This window comes from Agelaius phoeniceus, chromosome 16 (genome assembly GCF_051311805.1).
Source record: "Agelaius phoeniceus isolate bAgePho1 chromosome 16, bAgePho1.hap1, whole genome shotgun sequence".
Taxonomy (NCBI): Eukaryota; Metazoa; Chordata; class Aves; order Passeriformes; family Icteridae; genus Agelaius; species Agelaius phoeniceus.
This window is the reverse complement of record NC_135280.1, coordinates 8,892,198-8,905,119: the sequence shown is the minus strand read 5'-3', so window position 1 is coordinate 8,905,119 and position 12,922 is coordinate 8,892,198. Positions and strand designations below refer to the sequence as shown.

Below are 12,922 nucleotides of genomic sequence, written 5' to 3'. Positions count from 1 at the left end.
AGGCTGAGCCCCTTGGTGGGGAATGGCTGGGCTGGATTTTCATTGGGATGTCAGAATGAAACCATGCTGCTCATGTCAAAATGAGTTTTAGTGTTGCCAGGGTAACACACCTGAAAAGTGACAGTTTATCCTAGAATGGCCAGCAAGGCCCTAATGAAAAGGACAGCAAGGCATTTTTTAGTAGTATAAATAGATTTACTGTACACACTCAACTAATCATCCCCATCCAAGTAAAAAATTAGGAGAGGAAATTAGGGAAATTATTTAGGCCTCCCTTCCCTGAGATTTTGAGGCATTTCCTGCCTTGCCACATGCAGGGCTGTTTGCACACCCAGGCACACAGTAACACAGCTTTAAAGAGCTAATTTTGAGGCGCAAGAAGCAGGCTGTTAAGGCAGAGCAAAAGCTGGAGCTGATGAAGTTCAAGAATCCTCATTTCTAACTGGACTGTGATCTCCTCAGGAGATTTAATGAAGCCCTCTTCATTAAATGAAGCCCTCTTCACCTCAGGAAATTTAATGAAGCCCTCTTATTTTGGCTGATTGTAGCTCTAGGTATATGCTTTGCAAGGATTTGGGGGAGCTGGATTAATATAGATGATATTTTGACATGGCCAAGTGTGTGATGGAAAGTGGGGACACTGAAGCTTCCATGCCTTAAATCCTTCTCTCTGGGCACAGCCTGTCTAGAGAGGGGCTGAATCTCTCCCCAGAGGGTCTGGAGGAAGAACATAATCTGAAATATCTTAGGGATACTTCCATGGGAGTGCTGAGCTTGGGTGTCCCTCAGATTGCTGCTGCTGGGTATTTACAAGAGACTGGCACAAACACACATCTGCATTGTAAATATCTAGGTTTGGGCAGAAGAGTCCAACTCAGTTCCAACATGCATATTTAGCTTTAGGTACCAAAGACAGCATTAACATTTCACTGTTAAGTGAAGACTGAATAAGTAGTGCCTATGAATGCAAGGAATTTGATTCTACTCTCAAATCCACTGAAGTTGCATTGCTGTGTTTTTCATGCCTATAGTATAATTTTTGGTGTAATTTGTGTGTGGATAAAGCAGATTCTTTTTGTTCTGAGCAATGTGAACCATGGATTAGTGGCTCATGTTTCTTCTTGCCCTTCTATCTTAATTATCTGTGATGAAGCAAAAGGCCAGGGTGTTCTTCTAGTGTGCAGTTACCCAGTGAACTTCTGCACTGAATCTTTTTATTTAACAATATTTAATGTAAATGCAAGGGGGAGATGATTTTTTTTTCCAGCTGGATTTATTATTTTTATTTAGCAGATTTGAGAATCCCCATTTGCATCAGTGATGCTCTGGAGAGAAAAATGCTGAGGTCATGTTTTCTTTGAATATGTGAGACTCCAAGGGATGCAGATTAGGCAACACATGGCAAAGTCAGGAGATGGTTGTTTACAGTTAGTTTTGCAAGTGGGTGAGACTCAAATTCTGTTTAGATGCCCCCTCTGTTTTTAAAAAGGTATGGCAGCATCTACTAGGGCAGCACTGTATAAAGCTGGGCAGTTTCAAGCAGGTTTTACATACTGAAAATACAAATAACTTGTTGCTGCACTACAAGTCAAATTAATGTCTTTGAAACTTTTACCATCTTAAAATTTAGTCTCTTGAGAAAGAAAACTTAATTTCAGGTACACTTCCATTTTTGCCTCCATGAAGAACTCTTTGATTTCTAATTGCATTATCCATTATTGGAAATTAATTTCCTCTTTCTGTAGAAAATGAAAATTCCAAAAAGTAAACATAATGGAAATCCTGGAACAGCTATGCAGAGTGTTGCTGAAAACAACAACAAATACCCAATCCTCCATTTTATCCCACTAACCTTCTCATTCTTTTAATTCTTGCAACAATGCAGAACACTTTCAGAAAAAGTCTATTTTAATCATTAAGGCTGCATGTTCTGATATAATAGCATGTGGGTCCACATGTTCACCTGCAAACCTAAAATCCGACAAATTCAAATAATGAAAAGATGGGAACTCTAGCTTCTTTCAGGAACTTGATAATGTGCATTTGAGTACATTCCTGAAGGAAAGATCTTGAGCTTAGCTCTTTGAAGTTACACATAACAAGTAAGCAGTTTCTTTGTTGTAGTCCATATAACTATCTTACTTTTTGCTTAATTCCCTGCTTTCTAATTTAGCATTTCTCATAATAAGACCTTGACTACTGTTTCTGCTTAAGCTCTGTACTTTCTTTCACTCATCGGTGGTCTGTCATGCAAATAAAATTTTCATAGACTGAAACTGTAGATAACTTCTGCAGCACAGCAGAGGGATCCTTCATGTAAAATCAAAGATAACACCTAAATTCCTTGGAAAAGTTTTAGGCTTTCTTACTGTGCTGTTTGCTAACTGTTGATGTAGATAGATTACAGGGTAATCAATATCAAAATATTGTTGTGTTAATGTACTTGTGAAGACTGAAAGACAGAATAATATAATTTGTCATAACTCACATGAACATAGACAAATTATAATTTGTCCAGGCTTGTCTGATCTGTAACTTGATCAACATGAGGGACAATAAGGTTTAGTGGATGCCTGACTTTGCTTCAGCGACACACTGGTACATGCAAGTACTCTTGCCTGAATTCCAGTGGTTTATCCCTTTATCTACACCTAAGGTTTAACTCCAGCACCACCAAACCAGAACTCTTCAGTTGCCTTTCAGTTTTGCCTGGGTTTTGCCTGAGTAAAACTGCATGATTTGCCTTTTCTGTGTGCTCTTTTTGCAAGTTACTGGAAAATTGTTTAGGTTTACATTGAATTAATTTAAAAGTCCCTCTCAATTATTTTCCCCAGGACTCAGATTTTCTTCCCCTATCAGAGAGTACTTTCCAAGCCAACTATATTCTTTCGGAATCCGTAAATTTTGTGGAAGAAACCTTCATATGTTTTAATTTAGTTAAGTAATGTAGCAATTATCAAAGAAGCAGGAGAATCATGGGGAATAAAGTGAATTTGGAACATTTTTGGGTTAGGATGCCATTGCTGGGGGTTAGTAATTGCATGGCAGTGTTACACAAGGCCTTTATCCCAGATAGGGGCTGGGATCCACCTCGCTGTCCATGGGATGTGGTCACATGCAATGGGAAATGCTCTGTGTGTGTTTGGGTCTACTCACATAAATTAGACCTGAGAAGTATCTCTCCCTTAGATTGTGCAGCACTGAAGCTTCATTGAGGCAAGTCAGCTCTGCCATGTCCTCCACTTTGGAGAACTTTGGAGGGTTCATCTTCTGGATGTCATCCTTGCTCAGTGTCACTTTCTTTCCATTTTCTGCCAGTTCAACTACCACCTCATCCCCTTTCTCTTCCTTGATACTTGCTGCTTCAAATCCATGTTTCTCTGATGGAATCCAAACCAGTTTCTTTGCTGACCAGTCAGCCTGGGCAAGTGGGTTGTTGATGAAGTTTTTGTCCACAAAGAGGAATTTCTCATCATCGCTGAGAGGTTTTTGAGCCATTTTGACTCAGCAGACACCTGTTGAGGAAGCAAAATATTCTGCTTTAAAGGGATAAAGGAAGGCAAATGTGGAACTGTTCCAGACAAAACACATTTGTCAAATCTGCCATGCAGTAGGTCCAAAGCACTATAGGTCCTGTGTCATATCTCATATTTCCACATGGATACTTAGTGCCTGTGCAATGAGACAGTCAGAACTGCACCAGGGCCACCAGATGAACTCCTTCCTGCAGCCTCAGCTCTTGCCCATCACAAAGTTAATTAAATTCAGACAAACACAAAATTTCCAATCAGCCAAATGCTGCTGGGTGCATACTGAAATATCAGTGCAATAATGAAATAAACAGTAGAAGGATGATCCCCAGGCTGTGTTCCAGCAAGGACAGAAATGAACCTTTCTTGCAAAGGACTATTTCCAATCACTTAATAATGTTTAATTTGGAGAAGAGTAAGATTAAGACAAGGTCAACAGAAAAAGCAGAAAAATGATGTTGTCAAAACTGCTGGTGAAGGAGAAGTAATTGAAGTAATTTAGAGTTAGCCCCTCCCCATGGGCCAGACAGTAGGAGCTGATCATTTCTGGAGGGTAAATGTCTATGACATGAGAGAGAGAAGAAAGGAAACAAGCCTGGAATTGCCTCAGCTAAAAGATACTCTGGACTCTGACTGCAAGGATGATGCAGCTCTGCCATGCAGTTGCACAGGGATAAAACAGCTGGATGTATCTGCCCCATAGGTGAGAGCCAGGGGGGAGTTCAGGCTGCTTTGCATGGTGCTGAGACAGCAGGGAGCTGCTCTCCTGCTCTGCCACTGAAGTTTGGATGTGGCTGCAAGATCAGTGCTGATAGTGCTGGAGCTTTGTAAGTGCTCTGCTCCATCCCGTGGGGGCACAGGTCTAAATGCAGCAAGGAGTACACAGAGGATTTGTGGTTTGCTCCAGGGCAGAAAGAGTGTGCTGGTTGGGAAACATGCTGTGCAGTGGAGCAGAGAGGAGAGCTGGGGAGGAGCTAAAATAGTGTGTGCCCAAGAAAAACATCTCTAGGAGACAGAGGCTGTTTCATTTCCTTATTGAGAATGAGTTTAATATTTACAGCATTCAAAAAAACATGAATCTGGAGGGAGCTTGGAGAACTGGCTGCTAAAGATGTCAGCAGTCAACCCATAAGCAGGACAATATTTGTAAGGACCAAGCTCTGTGGTATGTAGCCAAATGGACACACTGTGCTCTGGGAGTACCAGAGCTTGCTTTCCAAATATTTGTCCCTGAAGCCTTCCCACAGATTAAGGTTTTTATGCAAGGCCACACTGTATGAGGGGTCTGAGAAGGAAACATGGATCATGTGGAAGGTGACATAAAGCTTAAAAACAAAACTAGGATTTTTAGAGGTGCCTAAGAAGGTTAGGTAATATCCCACTGAAATCCAGTGGAAATTAGATGCCCCAGCTCTTTTAAACTCCTGCAACAATTGTCTTGTCTTAAAAAAAACCCAAAAAAACCCCAAAAACCAAAAAGGCAAAAAGCAAAATGTGCTTGCTCTAGAGCCTTGCCTGGAAATCCCAAAGAGGAAAATTTGCCCAGAAAATCCATGAAGGTGCAATGTGTGAGGGAGAGCCTGTGCACTGCCCTGGCCCCTGAGCAGTGCTCCCCGCTGTCGAGGCCCTGCCAGGGAGCATCTGTAGGATGTGTCCCTCTGCTCGCTCCCAGGAGATTCTTGGAAGAGAGAGCAAGAGGAAACTATTTGACCTCTGTGTGGATTAAGGCAGAAAATGCTCCCTGGCTGCCAAGAGGGCTGGTAGAGCTGCACAGTTCCAATAATGGAGATGGTATTCTCTCCTGCTGAGCTCTCCAGCTGGCGGCTGCAGGGGGAAGCTGCTCACAGGGGAGCCATGGAAGCTCTGCCCATCCCAGAGCTGCAGCTCACAGGGCTCAGGGAGCAGCAGGGGCTGCCCTGGCCTCTCCCACTGCTGTGGCAACAGGCAAGGCTTGTTCTCCACCCCACTGCCCCAGCAGCATGGCAGGAGCTGCTGCAGCAGTGGAGACAGGGATTTCAGCCCACCCTATGGCCAGAAGAGAGCTCCATGGCCATGCTGAAGCAGCAGAAAGGTTGGATAGTGCTGCCTGAGGCTAAATGCCAGGTGACAGCACTTTTATATCAATAGGAATTAGGTACTGCTCTCAGAAAAACCAAAGCTGAGCTTCATGGGGTGAAATCCTGCTGTTCTGAGGCTGCTCACAGAAAATGATGATGGAAATCAAACTGCCAAATCATCCTGACCATCCACCTCAAAAACCCAACCATAGCTAAGACTGTTGGCCTGTTACAAAGCATGTCACAGTGGGACATGCCAGAGGTTCGTCTGTCCTGTGGCCCAAGGACCAAGGAAAAGTTTGTTTCTTTGTTACAGGCTAAGTCAATAACACCTTCCACAGATTCTAGCATGAAACTCAGAGCTGGTCTGTCTGTATTTGACTATGTTCTCCTACTTCTTCTGTATGTACAGGTGCAGAAAGTTTTAAATTCAATCTTTTTCAAAGCAAGATCCATTTGGAAGGTATATAAGAGGAAAGAACTGCAGAACTTGGAAATACAGATTCTTGTTCCCTAGATCCAAACACTAGGAATAGTTTGAATATGGTAAGAATAGATCCCCTACAAGAACTGGTGAATAGACAGTCTGAACTTGATCCCAGAACTACTGTGAAACACAATGAGAAGAAAACATGGATTTATGTGAAAAGAACTTTTCATGACTGAACCTCTGGAATCTAAGGATAAAGTTTTAGCAGCTTCTGACTATCACTGCAGAAAAAAAGGAAATGCAGTTATGAAGTGTGGATTAATGGCTATTAATAATTGAATTTATTTATTAATGTGCACTATTCATTTTCATTATAAAGGAAGGTCTTCCATCTGAATGAAAAGGGTAGAATATAAGCTCCATAAACTCAACTAAATTTGTCCTAGTGAGGATAATGAGCTGCTAATGAGATGCTGAAGCTTTCTGATTAATAATTGGCACTATATCTTCTGGTCCATCTCTGATCAAGACTGCACTGATTGATAGTGGGAGTATGGGCCAAGGGGAGAGGCTCCTTTCAGCCTGCTGACATTCCCTAGGAAGGCACAATTGACCCTGTAGCCAGTTCCTGGGTTTCACCCACAGGCCTGGCTGAGAGAAATGGAGACCCCAGTCCATGTGCAAGAGGTGGCAGGAGGTTCTCAGCCATTTAGCCCAAATCATGTACAAGAGCATACACTTTATACCCAGAGGTGATTTATCCTGAGGGTGGGAGGAAGAAAAGCAATCACAAAAATACTATTGATGTGAAGTTTTGCCTTAGAATTGTGCTAAATTACACCTAAACTGATCCATTTGTTGTACTTGTCCAACACACAAACATACATGGGTACTTCTACAGCTGTTCCTCTGTCTGCTGTCCCACTATGGAGATATCTGCCTGACCTTCACTGTCCTTTCTCTTTCCATGTTAATGACAGAAGCTGAATGCTGTCTCTATAACTAGTTTATCCTGAGTATATTATTTCAAGAATGAAATATAAATATTCCCAGGAAGTTCACTTTAATTAAAAGGTTATTGGCCAAGCAGAATTGCCTCCTGAGTCAGAGCTTGGAGGGACTGCTTTTCCCCTAAGGAAAAGATAAAGGACACTTCTCTCTTCCTCTGCAGGATGTGCATGTCAATATAAAGCCTTATCACATCTGTACAGGGAATAATTATTGCAACAGAAGAACACAGAAACAATTATTAGAAACAATTATTTTAAAAAACCAAGTCCTGCTCTCAGGAGTAGTTTCTGATGGAGAAGTGTAGCAGTAATCTGCTCTTGACTCTGCATTTCTAGGCTACAGTAATTCTTGTCTATGATCTTTCCAGTTTCCTTATCTTTTACTTTCCCAGTACGTAACTGAATCATCCAACTGAGCACTGCTTGGAAAAAAAGATAATCAAAAGATAATCTAGGTGTGAATCCTAACCTTGTGACCTTCATTTAGGAATGGAATTCCCCAGCATTGGCAGCTTTATCACGAGCACTGCTATCAATCTCTCCTGGCCTTTCACCTTTTTTTGGTAATGCATTCTCCATATGCTTCAATCAAATTCTCTGTAAGTGCCTCATTTTATAATAAAGTCATCTCACCTTTTTAATGTGATTTACTACATAACTCTGACTAAACACTTGATTAATTTCCTAATTTTCAAAAGAAATTTGCCCTAGTTATTGCCAGTGTTATAAACTGTAAAAATCAGAAAAGAAGGGAAAAAAAGGGCTAGATTCCCTTTATCTGGAAAATACCAACTATTTCAAATTCTGATAATGTCATTCTATTAACTAAATAAAATTCTGTATATTGATTATAATTCACAAATAATCCATAATTTAACTGGATTTTGTACAAATTGGAAAGCTGTCTCTAGCTCTTGGCTTCTCCTGAAATTAACATACTTAAAAGCCATCAGATCTGCAGCTAATAAGTCTCTGTGATTTCCAAAGCATTGGGATCTCTGCATACATCCCCACGCTGCCTTTTATGGAGATGTTCTGCTCAATACTCCCCGTTCCACAAAAATGTAATGATAACAAATTCAAAACAAATACCTTTTAGGGACTAGTGTGTCAATTGCAAATGAGATAATAAAATTCATTGTTTACATCCAAGCGAACACGGCCAGGGCAGAACTGGGCACTAAACTGAATCAACTTAATCAGAGCTTTGCTCTTGGGGGGTTCATCAGCTCAGCCCTGCCTGAGAGGCTGGAGGGAAGGGGGGACTTGGGCAGTTCAGCCACTCAGTCCATCCAGACAATCCTGCTGCAAACTACCTGCCAGGGCAAAGCTGGGAGTGAAGGACAAGGTGGGCTTGTCTTTCAACAAGTGTAGTTTAGAAAAGGTTTGACTAATATGGATGTATTTGATAATGACAAGCCTTCTGATTTCTCTTATATTGAAAATATCTCATGAGGCTTTTAAATTATGCAAACATATATGCCTTTCACATCAATATCAGCATTTTTATAGGTGTGCATGCACACAGACACAGACACACACACATATAGGTAAGAGAAGCCCGTGAACTTGTGGGATGGTGCTGAAGCTGCTTTCTGCACTGCCATCTACTGTCGTTTTAATTTACTAATGGGATTTTCTTAGAAGTTTGTTGCTTTATTTTCCATTTTTAAAAAAGGCATGTCATCTTTGAAATTACTGTAGTTCAGTAAATTGTCAGATTATTTTTGCTTCAAATTCGTTCCCAGCATATTAAAAACATATGTATGTAATGCTGAGGCATTTATGTAAAAGTGATTCTAATTTTTAAGCATTTATCCTCTTTACAGAACAAGTTACTGATGAACTGATTATTTTATTTGGTTGCACTTTCTTTCAGCAGTCCTTTATTAGGAATGAGAGGTTAGGAACCTCAGCAGCTCAGGTTTTTCATTCCCAAATGCCCAAGTGATGGTTACCTGCAGCAGCTGCCAGGACCACCTGCACTGCCCTGCACCTTGTGGACTCCTTCCCTTTCTGGTGTCTTTCTGTTGTCTTTCAGGCCCGACCCAGCAACAGCAGTGTGAGCAGTGACCTGAAGCAAGCTAGAACACCTGTGCCCACTGTCAGCATGCACAGTCCCTATGCATTTTAAGCAGAACCCAAGCATTAACACAAACCAGGATGAATCGCCCTAGCACATCTGAGAGGTCTGTTCCCATCCCCAGGTTAATGCTCTGGATGTGTTTGCAGAGCAGAGTTAACTTGGCAGAGTCTCCCTCCCAGAGCCCCCAGCCCTGTCCCCAGCAGGGACCTGGCCCCCCTGGTACTCACAGGTGTCCAATGGGGGGAGCAGAGTGAGTTGCAGATACAGCCAGCAGTCGGGACAGCCCAGTCCTTGCTGCCTTTGCAGCCTCCCTATATAGAGGAGGAGAATCTTGTCAGTGGGGAGGGGCCCTGGAAACCACGTCCTGCTGGAAAATCCTTTTGGTACCTGGCTTAAAAAGCACAGCCTGAGCCAAGGAGCTCGCTCCCAGCAGGGCCTAACCCTGGGCTGTGGCCCCTGCCCTGAACCACTTTTTAGGGAAGCAAGCTGGTTCTGGCTTTCAAAAAGATGTATGAAAGGGGTGCCCCTAAATCACAAGGTCAGGGTTTCATCCTTTTTCCCTGCTGTTTGACAAAGCAGATGGACCTTTAACTCCTTCCTGCCCTGGCAGTCTCTCTGCCCCTCATGGCCCTGTGCCTAGAAGGGCAAAGGACAGGTCATGGCCCATGTGGCACAGGATGTTTCTTACCCACTGTCAGTGCATTTTGTTGGAGCTAAGTCTCTGAGTTCAGGGGTTGCTTGGGCAAAGAGGGTTATTCCTAACACAGCAAGACTGTGGCTCTGGGTCTCCCTGTGTTTATGTGACATTTGGAGCCTGGGGCTGGTTTAAGCCTCCTTTGCCCCTGGGAAACGAGAGGGTTGTTTGCCACCTTCCCAGTGGATTTGCAATCCAGTGTGCAGCTGTGTGCAGCTCAGTTCCTGAGAAAGGACTGTAAATACTTGTTCATATTTAAGAAATACCTAGAAATACCTCCCTGTGCCTGTAAATGTAAAAGAGAAGTGGTGAAGAGCTGGGGGGGCACACACAGAACAGGGAGCAGGCACCGTGTGCTGGCAGCGAGAGCAGGACAGGCTGCTGGGAGCCAGACCTGCAGGGGTTAGGGACTGCTCTGGTCCTCATCAAACCTTCCTCACACCCCCCAAACCTTCAGCCCCAGCTGTCCCCCCTCCTTCCTCCCCTAGTAGCCAACAGCCTTGTGCAGTAGGACCTGTGGATGGAGATATCCCAAAAAGGGAAAGCTAGGATCCTCTAGGAATTCCCATCAACGTGCCAAATACAAAATACCGAAACAACCCCCTCTCAGCAACAGACTAAATATGGTGTATACCCAAAGGATCAGAGCACAGGCCTGAGTGAAATTATTTCTCTTAACATCAACAGCTCTGTCTTCTCTGGAAAATAAACCCTCCTGGGGAAGATGGATAGCACTCATATTGGTCTCATCATCTTAAAAAAATACCTATGAGGGGAGGCTGGGCTGAAAACCTCTGCTGTCACTGGGTCAGGAACTTGCAGGTGTGATAGACCTGTCGCCCCTTCTTCTAGTTCTGGCCAGTGGTGAAAAAATTTGGACAAAGAGGAGAGAGGGAAAGAGCCCTGGGGTTTCTGCTCTGCAACATTTCAGAGGCAGGGCCAAGTTTGGGCCTCAGCTGGAGAAGACCAGATTTGCCAGGGCAGTGACACAGTCCCAGAGGTCACAGACTGTCCTGCCAGAGGAAGGGCTGGTGTCTGCAGAGGTGTGGGGCTGCCACAGACCATGCAGAGCCTTCCAGGACCCAGCAGCGCCATATCAGACCTGTGCATGTGTGACTTTGCTGGAGCAAAGCCAGGGAAATGATCACCATCACATAAATCCAAGAAACTTGTCCTTCTTAGCCGAATGTTCCTCACAGGGCAGGGTAGTTCTTCCTATCTTACTTTTTTCCCCTGCAGTTTCTTGATTGCAAACTTAGCTTTTAATTAGAAACACAATGAAATGCAAGGGAATCCTCTGAAAAGTATGATCATTTTAACATTCATCAAAGTTATTCTAAGAAGTTCCTTTTAAACACATGCAGCTGTTTCACAAAAGCAGACACATTATAATAGTAGCTTAAAAAGGAGTGGAAATTATTCTGGCTGGTCTGCAAACCCCTGCACACGCAGGCTTGCTGCCCGAGGAGGGAGTTGAACAGCAGCAGTGCTGGAGGGTGATATATGATGTGACATTAAACGGAGCTGGAAAGTCCAAAAAAATATTACTGCTTACTGCTGGGACTGAAAGAGTTTCACTCTCAAACCATGTGGGGTAGGAATTGATGAGTATAAGCATGGCTTCCACCCTTCACTTAAAAGCTAATGTAAGAATATACTAATCTGACAGCCTGCCTGGGGGTTCCTGAAAGTTGTGGTGATTGCTTTAAACCAAAGTTGCCTCAAAATTCAAGCTGTGGATTTCCAGACGATGATGAGTTTGTGACAAGAAAATAAGCTTTGTTTAAACCCCTTGATTTGTTGATTTATTTGTTTTAATTACTTTTCTAGAAAAAAAAATGAAGTATTAAGCAGCCTACCCTTAAATATCTCCTTACTGAATTTGCACTGTAAATATTATACTTGGGGGAAAGGAAAGAGGACCCAAGAAGGAAAGAAGGGAACTTTTAGCTGCTTTACCATGATGTAACCTGTACACAAGAGAGGGGAAAAAAGAAAAGCACAGATGGTGATGTTAGTTTGCTAAATAAAGCATCAGGTAAGCAATTTTTGTTTTGTTTAAAAACGTTTTTACTCAAGTTTTACCAACCATGTTTCTCTAAGATGACAAATGTAATTAGAACAGGTAATTGTACTGGTGGATTACCCCCTGTGTCAAGCTGTGCCCTTGCAACAGGAGGGACAGTTTGTGCCCAAGCCAGGACAATCCATCTTGAGAACAGCCTGATGAGGGAACACACTCACCAACTGCTTGGTGTTTGTGCTTCTCGCTGCTGCAGGTGTCAGGTGAAGTGTGTGAAGTGCACAGAGCAGGTCAGGATCAGCTGCTGCTGAAAGGGTGTGTTTGCAAGTGTGAACGAACCTTTTGGGGTTTCTTTTCCTAAAGGTGATTACCCAAGGCTAATCAGTCCTCCGGAAAACCGATCCAGTGACACCGAGATCGGGAGCCTGACATGAGGGTGCTCAGGAAGGAAAATGTAACTGACTCCTCAGGGGGAGCTGATAAAGCTTCAAAAAAATCTCCTCTGTGCAGGACAGAAACTAAAACCTCTGAAACAGCACGGCTGCCCTGCAGTCAAGAGACACAGTTTGCTCTCCTTCGAGGGGAGAGCAAAAATTTGGTCTTGAAGAATTTTTTATTTTCAAATCTTGTGGGTTAAGTTCTTCCAAAGTGCTTTCCAGATCTGATATCCACACCAGACTTCACTGGCTCCTTGTCACCTTCACTTGTGATAATGTGCTTAGACAACAAACAGCCTCTTTTAATGGCATTCCCTCCATAACGCTCTTGGTTAATGTTCAATCTCCAACAAAACTCACAAATGCATTTTGCTATTTAAAGACCCTAAACTTCTTTATGCTTGTATCTTTTTTTTTTCATTTTCTGTTGTCAGTAGAAAGAACAAGGGCAGTTAATACAAGACATCCCAGGCTGTAATTATGCAACTTCTGAAGTTAAGAAAATAATTTTTGTGTATGCTCACCTAGGTGGCAATTTCTTCTAAAACCTGAACCTGTGACTCTAGGACTGTGAAATATTTTGATCTAAATATTGATCTCACCTTAAAATTTTATGGAATGCTAAGTGCATCCGTGTGGGAAAGATTTTGCAATT

At 42.8% G+C, this 12,922-nt stretch overlaps 1 protein-coding gene across 1 annotated transcript in view; it reads right to left on the bottom strand.

Annotated features, from left to right (window-relative positions):
• Positions 1-9,391, bottom strand: part of MYH11 (myosin heavy chain 11) — a 53,669-nt gene extending 44,278 nt beyond the window's left edge. Inside the window, exons 1-2 of the mRNA XM_077186956.1 lie at positions 9,341-9,391; positions 3,157-3,515 (exon numbers count right to left, since the gene is read on the bottom strand). Coding sequence (XP_077043071.1) covers positions 3,157-3,498 — 342 coding nt within the window. The 5' untranslated portion in view covers positions 3,499-3,515; positions 9,341-9,391. The remainder of the gene's footprint in view (positions 1-3,156; positions 3,516-9,340) is intronic.
• Between the last annotated feature and the right edge of the window lie 3,531 nt (positions 9,392-12,922).